The 10,810-nt window shown below is 50.2% G+C and overlaps 1 protein-coding gene across 1 annotated transcript in view; it reads left to right on the top strand.

Moving 5' to 3' along the window:
* The window catches only part of ncanb (neurocan b), a 380,232-nt gene that overhangs the window by 351,321 nt on the left and 18,101 nt on the right, over positions 1-10,810 (top strand). The window contains exons 12-14 of the mRNA XM_046304575.1: positions 7,147-7,305; positions 9,613-9,695; positions 10,467-10,611. Coding sequence (XP_046160531.1) covers positions 7,147-7,305; positions 9,613-9,695; positions 10,467-10,611 — 387 coding nt within the window. The remainder of the gene's footprint in view (positions 1-7,146; positions 7,306-9,612; positions 9,696-10,466; positions 10,612-10,810) is intronic.

Here is a 10,810-nt window from a genome sequence, read left to right as displayed (position 1 = left end):
GCCAAGTGACTTGGTGTATAGCGAGAATAGGAGAGGGCCTAGAACAGAGCCCTGGGGACACCAGTGGTGAGAGCGCGTGGTGAGGAGACAGATTCTCGCCACGCCACCTGGTAGGAGCGACCTGTCAGGTAGGACGCAATCAAGCGTGGGCCGCGCCGGAGATGCCCAACTCGGAGAGGGTGGAGAGGAGGATCTGATGGTTCACAGTATCGAAGGCAGCCGATAGATCTAGAAGGATGAGAGCAGAGGAGAGAGAGTTAGCTTTAGCAGTGCGGAGCGCCTCCGTGATACAGAGGAGAGCAGTCTCAGTTGAATGACTAGTCTTGAAACCTGACTGATTTGGATCAAGAAGGTCATTCAGAGAGAGATAGCGGGAGAGCTGGCCAAGGACGGCACGTTCAAGAGTTTTGGAGAGAAAAGAAAGAAGGGATACTGGTCTGTAATTGTTGACATCGGAAGGATCGAGTGTAGGTTTTTTCAGAAGGGGTGCAACTCTCGCTCTCTTGAAGACGGAAGGGACGTAGCCAGCGGTCAGGGATGAGTTGATGAGCGAGGTGAGGTAAGGGAGAAGGTCTCCGGAAATGGTCTGGAGAAGAGAGGAGGGGATAGGGTCAAGCGGGCAGGTTGTTGGGCGGCCGGCCGTCACAAGACGCGAGATTTCATCTGGAGAGAGAGGGGAGAAAGAGGTCAGAGCACAGGGTAGGGCAGTGTGAGCAGAACTAGCGGTGTCGTTTGACTTAGCAAACGAGGATCGGATGTCGTCGACCTTCTTTTCAAAATGGTTGACGAAGTCATCTGCAGAGAGGGAGGAGGGGGGAGGGGGAGGAGGATTCAGGAGGGAGGAGAAGGTGGCAAAGAGCTTCCTAGGGTTAGAGGCAGATGCTTGGAATTTAGCGTGGTAGAAAGTGGCTTTAGCAGCAGAGACAGAGGAGGAAAATGTAGAGAGGAGGGAGTGAAAGGATGCCAGGTCCGCAGGGAGGCGAGTTTTCCTCCATTTCCGCTCGGCTGCCCGGAGCCCTGTTCTGTGAGCTCGCAATGAGTCATCGAGCCACGGAGCGGGAGGGGAGGACCGAGCCGGCCTGGAGGATAGGGGACATAGAGAGTCAAGGGATGCAGAGAGGGAGGAGAGGAGGGTTGAGGAGGCAGAATCAGGAGATAGGTGGGAGAAGGTTTGAGCGGAGGGAAGAGATGATAGGATGGAAGAGGAGAGAGTAGCGGAGGAGAGAGAGCGAAGGTTGGGACGGCGCGATACCATCCGAGTAGGGGCAGTGTGGGAGGTGTTGGATGAGAGCGAGAGGGAAAAGGATACAAGGCAGTGGTCGGAGACTTGGAGGGGAGTTGCAATGAGGTTAGTGGAAGAACAGCATCTAGTAAAGATGAGGTCGAGCGTATTGCCTGCCTTGTGAGTAGGGGGAAGGTGAGAGGGTGAGGTCAAAAGAGGAGAGGAGGGAAAGAAGGAGGCAGAGAGGAAAGAGTCAAAGGTAGACGTGGGGAGGTTAAAGTCGCCCAGAACTGTGAGAGGTGAGCCGTCCTCAGGAAAGGAGCTTATCAAGGCATCAAGCTCATTGATGAACTCTCCGAGGGAACCTGGAGGGCGATAAATGATAAGGATGTTAAGCTTGAAAGGGCTAGTAACTGTGACAGCATGGAATTCAAAGGAGGCGATAGACAGATGGGTAAGGGGAGAAAGAGAGAATGACCACTTGGGAGAGATGAGGATCCCGGTGCCACCACCCCGCTGACCAGACGCTTCGGGGTGTGCGAGAACACGTGGGCGGACGAAGAGAGAGCAGTAGGAGTAGCAGTGTTGTCTGTGGTGATCCATGTTTCCGTCAGTGCCAAGAAGTCGAGGGACTGGAGGGAGGCATAGGCTGAGATTAACTCTGCCTTGTTGACCGCAGATTGGCAGTTCCAGAGGCTACCGGAGACCTGGAACTCCACGTGGGTCGTGCGCACTGGGACCACCAGAGTAGGGTGGCCGCGGCCACGCGGTGAGGAGCGTTTGTATGGTCTGTGCAGAGAGGAGAGAACAGGGATAAACAGACACATAGTTGACAGGCTACAGAAGAGGCTACGCTAATGCAAAGGACATTGGAATGACAAGTGGACTACACGTCTCGAATGTTCAGAAAGTTAAGCTACGTAGCAAGAATCTTATTGACTAAAATGATTAAAATGATACAGTACTGCTGAAGTAGGCCAGCTGGCAGTGGGTGCGTTGTTGACACTACACTAATCAAGTCGTTCCGTTGAGTGTAATAGTTTCTGCAGTGTTGCTATTCGGGGCTAGCTGGCTAGCTAGCAGTGTTGTTTACGTTACGTTGCGTTAAAAGAACGACAATAGCTGGCTAGCGAACCTAGAAAATCGCTCTAGACTACACAATTATCTTTGATACAAAGACGGCTATGTAGCTAGCTAAGTAGCTAGCTACGATCAAACAAATCAAACCGTTGTACTGTAATGAAATGAAGTGAAAATGTGATACTACCTGTGAATGCGACCGGGTAGTTGAGTTCTATACAGAAGACGTTGGCTAGCGTTGGCTAGCTAGCAGAGTCACCTACGTTAAGGACGACAAATAGCTGGCTAGCTAACCTCGGTAAATTAAGATAATCACTCTAAGACTACACACTCTAAACCTAAACAACACAATTATCTTGGATACGATGATACGAAGACAGCAAAGACAGCTATGTAGCTAGCTAACACTACACTAATCAAGTCGTTCAGTTGAGTGTAATAGTTTCTCCAGTGCAGCTAATCAGTGGACGTTAGCTAGCTGGCTAGTGAAGACTACGTTAGGACGGCGAAATACGATAATTACGCAATTATCTTTGATACAAAGACGGCTATGTAGCTAGCTGAGAAGAAATTGCTAAGATTAGACAAATCAAACCGTTGTGCTATAATGAAATATAATGAAAAAGTTATACTACCCGCGGGAGCGAAGTGCAGATGCGACCACTCGCTCCAACCGGAACCGGAAGTACACACACACACACACACACACACACACACACACACACACACACACACACACACACACACACACACACACACACACACACACACACACACACTCCCACTCTCTTTGTTTCCCACACACACATACACATACACACACTCCCACTCTCTTTGTTTTACCACACACACATACGCATACACACACTCCCACTCTCTTTATTTCCCACACACACATACACATACACACACTCCCACTCTCTTTGTTTCCCACACACATACACATACACACACTCCCACTCTCTTTGTTTCCCACACACACATACACATACACACACTCCCCCTCTCTTTGTTTCCCACACACACATACACACACTCCCACTCTCTTTGTTTCCCACACACACATACACACACTCCCACTCTCTTTGTTTCCCACACACACATACACACACTCCCACTCTCTTTGTTTCCCACACACACATACACATACACACACTCCCACTCTCTTTATTTCCCCCACACACACACACATACACACACTCACACTCTCTTTGTTTCCCACACACACACACTCCCACTCTCTTTGTTTCCCACACACACATACACACACTCCCACTCTCTTTGTTTCCCACACACACATACACACACTCCCACTCTCTTTGTTTCCCACACACACATACACACACTCCCACTCTCTTTGTTTCCCACACACACATACACACACTCCCACTCTCTTTGTTTTCCACACACACACACACATACACACACTCCCACTCTCTTTGTTTCCCACACACACACACACATACACACACTCCCACTCTCTTTGTTTCCCACACACACACACATACACACACTCCCACTCTCTTTGTTTCACACACACACACACACACACACACACACACACACACACACACACACACACACACACACACACACACACACACACACACACACACACACACACACACACACACACACTCCCACTCTCTTTGTTTCCCACACACACATACACATACACACACTCCCACTCTCTTTGTTTTACCACACACACATACGCATACACACACTCCCACTCTCTTTATTTCCCACACACACATACACATACACACACTCCCACTCTCTTTGTTTCCCACACACATACACATACACACACTCCCACTCTCTTTGTTTCCCACACACACATACACACACTCCCACTCTCTTTTGTTTCCCACACACACATACACACACTCCCACTCTCTTTTGTTTCCCACACACACATACACACACTCCCACTCCCACTCTTTTGTTTCCCACACACACATACACACACTCCCACTCTCTTTGTTTCCCACACACACATACACATACACACACTCCCACTCTTTTATTTCCCACACACACACACACACATACACACACTCCCACTCTCTTTGTTTCCCACACACACACACACATACACACACTCCCACTCTCTTTGTTTCCCACACACACACACTACACACACTCCCACTCCCATCTTTGTTTCCCACACACACATACACATACACACACTCCCACTCTCTTTATTTCCCACACACACACACACACATACACACACTCCCACTCTCTTTGTTTCCCACACACACATACACACACTCCCACTCTCTTTGTTTCCCACACACACATACACACACTCCCACTCTCTTTGTTTCCCACACACACATACACACACTCCCACTCTCTTTGTTTCCCACACACACATACACACACTCCCACTCTCTTTGTTTCCCACACACACATACACACACTCCCACTCTCTTTGTTTCCCACACACACACACACATACACACACTCCCACTCTCTTTGTTTCCCACACACACACACACACATACACACACTCCCACTCTCTTTGTTTCCCACACACACACACATACACACACTCCCACTCTCTTTGTTTCCCACACACACACACACACACACACACACACACACACACACACACACACACACACACACACACACACACACACACACACACACACACACACACACACACACACACACACACACACACTCCCACTCTCTTTGTTTCCCACACACACATACACATACACACACTCCCACTCTCTTTATTTCCCACACACACATACACATACACACACTCCCACTCTCTTTGTTTCCCACACACATACACATACACATACACACACTCCCACTCTCTTTGTTTCCCACACACACATACACACACTCCCACTCTCTTTGTTTCCCACACACACATACACACACTCCCACTCTCTTTGTTTCCCACACACACATACACACACTCCCACTCTCTTTGTTTCCCACACACACATACACACACTCCCACTCTCTTTGTTTCCCACACACACATACACATACACACACTCCCACTCTCTTTATTTCCCACACACACACACACACACACATACACACACTCCCACTCTCTTTGTTTCCCACACACACACACACATACACACACTCCCACTCTCTTTGTTTCCAACACACACACACATACACACACTCCCACTCTCTTTGTTTCCCACACACACACACACACACACACACACACACACATACACACACTCCCACTCTCTTTGTTTCCCACACACACATACACATACACACACTCCCACTCTCTTTGTTTCCCACACACACATACACATACACACACTCCCACTGTCTTTGTTTCCCACACACACACACACACATACACACACTCCCACTCTCTTTGTTTCCCACCACACATACACATACACACACTCCCACTCTCTTTGTTTCCCACACACACATACACACACACACACACACACACACACACACATACACACACTCCCACTCTCTTTGCTTCCCACACACCCCCTCTGTAGACACTGAGGACAGGTGCAGCATGTAGTAAACCCCCACAAAAATAGAGGGATATATGGAGAGATGAGATGGGAGGAAGAGGCTCAGTGCTGACAGGGCTGTGACAGGGATGGAGGGAGGGAGAGGCTCAGTGCTGACAGGGCTGTGACAGGGATGGAGGGAGGGAGAGGCTCAGTGCTGACAGGGCTGTGACAGGGATGGAGGGAGGGAGAGGCTCAGTGCTGACAGGGCAGTGACAGGGATGGAGGGAGGGAGAGGCTCAGTGCTGACAGGGCAGTGACAGGGATGGAGGGAGGGAGAGGCTCAGTGCTGACAGGGCAGTGACAGGGATGGAGGGAGGGAGAGGCTCAGTGCTGACAGGGCAGTGACAGGGATGGAGGGAGGGAGAGGCTCAGTGCTGACAGGGCTGTGACAGGGATGGAGGGAGGGAGAGGCTCAGTGCTGACAGGGCTGTGACAGGGATGGAGGGAGGGAGAGGCTCAGTGCTGACAGGGCAGAGACATGGCTGTGACAGGGCTGTGACATGGCTGTGACATGGCTGTGACATGGCTGTGACGACATGGCTGCGACAGGGCTGCGACATGGCTGTGACAGGGCTGTGACAGGGCTGTGACATGGCTGTGACAGGGCTGTGACATGGCTGTGACAGGGCTGTGACATGGCTGTGACATGGCTGTGACAGGGCTGTGACATGGCTGTGACATGGCTGTGACAGGGCTGTGACATGGCTGTGACATGGCTGTGACAGGACTGTGACAGGTCTGTGACATGGCTGTGACAGGGCTGTGACATGGCTGTGACATGGCTGTGACAGGGCTGTGACATGGCTGTGACAGGGCTGTGACAGGGCTGTGACATGGCTGTGACAGGGCTGTGACATGGCTGTGACATGGCTGTGACAGGGCTGTGACAGGGCTGTGACATGGCTGTGACAGGGCTGTGACATGGCTGTGACATGGCTGTGACAGGGCTGTGACATGGCTGTGACATGTGACAGGGCTGTGACATGGCTGTGACATGGCTGTGACATGGCTGTGACAGGGCTGTGACATGGGCTGTGACATGGCTGTGACATGGCTGTGACATGGCTGTGACATGGCTGTGACATGGCTGTGACAGGGCTTAATCAGCCTGGAGAGTGTCTCCACTGGAAGATATTTCTGGGGATTGTTGTCATTTGTTGTCATTTGCCTTTCACAAGGCTTCTTTGTCTTTCTCTCTTTCTCAATTCAATTTCAATTCAATTCAAGGGTCTTTATTGGCATGAGAAACATGTTTACATTCTTTCTCTCTCTCCATCTCTTTGTCTCGCTCTTGCTCTCTCGCTCTTTGTGCAGACACGGAGGGCTGTGAACACACATGGAGGAAGTTCCATGGCCACTGCTACAGGTACTTCAGCCGCAGACATACCTGGGAGGACGCAGAGAAGGACTGCAGGGAGCACAGCGGACACTTGGCCAGCATACACGCACTCCACGAGCAGGACTTCATCAACGGTGGGTGTCTTTCAATCATTACTACCTTACAGAATTTATAATTAAGTGTAGTCTCATGTTTTGGCACTGATCCAGAAGCCATCCCAGTTAGAGTTAGAAGAGGAGAGGAATAGAGGGATGGAGGGAGAGAGAGAGGAATAGAGGGATGGAGCGAGAGAGGGGAATAGAGGGATGAGAGAGAGAGAGGAATAGAGGGATGGAGGGAGAGAGGAATAGAGGGATGGAGGGAGAGACAGAAGAATAGAGGGATGGAGGGAGAGAGAGATGAATAGAGGGATGGAGGGAGAGAGAGATGGAGGAAGAGACGGATGGAGGGATAGAGGGATGGAGGGAGAGACAGAGGAATAGAGGGATGGAGGGAGAGAGAGAGGAATAGAAGGATGGAGGGAGAGAGAGATTGAGGAAGAGACAGAATAGAGGGATGGAGGGAGAGAGAGATGGAGGAAGAGAGGAATAGAGGGATGAGAGAGAGTGGGTGATGGAGGGAAAGACAGAGGAATAGAGGGATAGAGGGAGAGAGGGAGTGATGGAGGGAGAGAGAGTAATAGAGGGATGGAGGGAGAGAGAGATGGAGGAAGAGACAGAGGAATAGAGGGATGGAGGGAGAGAGGGATGGAGGAAGAGAGGAATAGAGGAATGGAGAGAGAGTGAGTGATGGAGGGAGAGACAGAGGAATAGAGGGATGAGGGAGAGAGAGAGTGATGGAGGGAGAGACAGAGGAAGATAGGGATGAGGGAGAGAGAGAGTGATGGAGGGAGAGACAGAGGAAGATAGGGATGAGGGAGAGAGAGAGTGATGGAGGGAGAGACAGAGGAAGATAGGGATGAGGGAGAGAGAGAGTGATGGAGGGAGAGACAGAGGAAGATAGGGATGAGGGAGAGAGTGAGTGATGGAGGGAGAAGACAGAGGAAGATAGGGATGAGGGAGAGAGTGAGTGATGGAGGGAGAGACAGAGGAAGATAGGGATGAGGGAGAGAGTGAGTGATGGAGGGAGAGACAGAGGAAGATAGGGATGAGGGAGAGAGTGAGTGATGGAGGGAGAGACAGAGGAAGATAGGGATGAGGGAGAGAGTGAGTGATGGAGGGAGAGACAGAGGAAGATAGGGATGAGGGAGAGAGTGAGTGATGGAGGGAGAGACAGAGGAAGATAGGGATGAGGGAGAGAGTGAGTGATGGAGGGAGAGACAGAGGAAGATAGGGATGAGGGAGAGAGTGAGTGATGGAGGGAGAGACAGAGTAATAGAGGGATGAGGGAGAGAGTGAGTGATGGAGGGAGAGACAGAGTAATAGAGGGATGGAGGGAGAGAGTGATGGAGGGAGAGACAGAGGAAGATAGGGATGAGGGAGAGAGTGAGTGATGGAGGGAGAGACAGAGGAAGATAGGGATGGGGGAGAGAGTGAGTGATGGAGGGAGAGACAGAGGAAGATAGGGATGGAGGGAGAGAGTGAGTGATGGAGGGAGAGACAGAGTAATAGAGGGATGGAGGGAGAGAGTGATGGAGGGAGAGACAGAGTAATAGAGGGATGGAGGGAGAGAGTGATGGAGGGAGAGACAGAGTAATAGAGGGATGGAGGGAGAGAGTGATGGAGGGAGAGACAGAGGAATAGAGGGATGGAGGGAGAGAGTGATGGAGGGAGAGACAGAGGAATAGAGGGATGGAGGGAGAGAGTGATGGAGGGAGAGACAGAGGAATAGAGGGATGGAGGGAGAGAGTGATGGAGGGAGAGACAGAGTAATAGAGGGATGGAGGGAGAGAGTGATGGAGGGAGAGACAGAGGAATAGAGGGATGGGGGAGAGAGTGAGTGATGGAGGGAGAGACAGAGGAAGATAGGGATGGAAAAAGAAAGAAATGCATGATAGGAGCATGGGAGCCCCTCCCAGTCCCCGAACGGACAGAGCTATCCTTTCCCCACTCGTCCTCACTCATCCTCTCCTTAACAGACACATTTACCAAAAAGTTTGTTTAATTGCCTGTAGAATGGACGTCTCCACCTCGGTAATAAAGGGAGCACAGCCATTAGAAAGATTAATGGGCCCCATAATGATGTTAATCAGGAACACCATGATTGAAATTCCATTACACCCAGATCTCATCAATGCTGCACCGTCCACAAAGATCTGGCTGCTTCTGCCTTCTGCTATGGAGGGATGAGATTGTGTTCAGATCCGAGCTGAACCTCCCTGAGGGAATGGCTGGTGGTGCCTTGGAGACAGAATATGCATAACTATTCTGCAGTAAATACTGCTGGTTGTCTTTTTAAATGACAGGTGGTGTATGGGTGTGTTTTTCCCTGTCGCTGTTCAGATCTGAGCCATGACAACACCTGGATCGGCCTGAACGACAGAACAGTAGAGGAGGATTTCCAGTGGACTGACAACATGGACCTGGTGAGAGAGAGAGGATTACTCTTTTATCCTCATGTGTCGTAGCGAGGAGGTGGATGTCAGCTAAAGGTCCGGGGGAAATTGAGTGAACGTGTCAATACATGTACATGTACACCCTCGCTCTCTGAATCACTTTTCATCCTGCACTACTCACCACTTCTATCTCCCTAGAGGCAGCTCCTATGTGCCTGGTGTTATTTCAGAGCTGTCATTACTCTTTGTCGGTCTATACCTCTGGAGAAAGACCATAAGTGTCGTTCAATAAAAGAGCACAATGAAACAGTCTGTTTCATACTGCATGGATAATGATGCTATCTACCACTTTTCTTTTTGTTCTGACTGTGTTGTGTGACTGTGTCTGTGACTGTACCTGTGTCTGTGACTGTATCTGTGTCTGTGACTGCATCTGTGACTGTATCTGTGTTTGTGACTGTGTCTGTGAGTGGGCCATGTGACTGTATCTATATCTGTGTCTGTGACTGTATCTGTGTCTGTGACTGTTTATGTGTCTGTTACTGTATATGTGTCTGTGTCTGTGACTGTATCTGTGTCTGTGATTGTATCTGTGTCTGTGACTGTACCCTTACTCTGTGACTATGTCTGTGACTGTGACTGTACCTGTGTTTGTGACTATGTCTGTGACTGGGCCATGTGACTGTATCTATATCGGTGTCTGTGACTGTATCTGTGTCTGTGACTGTACCTGTGTTTGTGACTGTGTCGGTGACTGTGATTGTACCTGCGTTTGTGACTGTGTCTGTGACTGTGATACAGCAATATGAAAACTGGCGTGAGAACCAGCCGGATAACTTCTTTGCGGGGGGAGAGGACTGTGTGGTGATGATCGCCCACGAGAACGGCAAGTGGAACGATGTGCCCTGCAATTACAACCTGCCCTACGTCTGCAAGAAGGGAACAGGTGAGACAGAGAAAGAGGAAGGGAGGGAAGGGGAGAGAGTCTGATAATGTGAAAAAGTGAAGAATCAAGAGGGGATGAAGAAAGAGAGGGGATGAAGAAAGAGAGGGGATGAAGAAAGAGAGGGGATGAAGAAAGAGAGGGGATGAAGAAAGAGAGGGGATGAAGAAAGAGAGGGGATGAAGAAAGAGAGGGGATGAAG

The sequence above is a fragment of the Oncorhynchus gorbuscha genome, linkage group LG02, assembly GCF_021184085.1.
Source record: "Oncorhynchus gorbuscha isolate QuinsamMale2020 ecotype Even-year linkage group LG02, OgorEven_v1.0, whole genome shotgun sequence".
Taxonomy (NCBI): Eukaryota; Metazoa; Chordata; class Actinopteri; order Salmoniformes; family Salmonidae; genus Oncorhynchus; species Oncorhynchus gorbuscha.
This window is presented reverse-complemented; position numbering and strand designations above follow the sequence as displayed.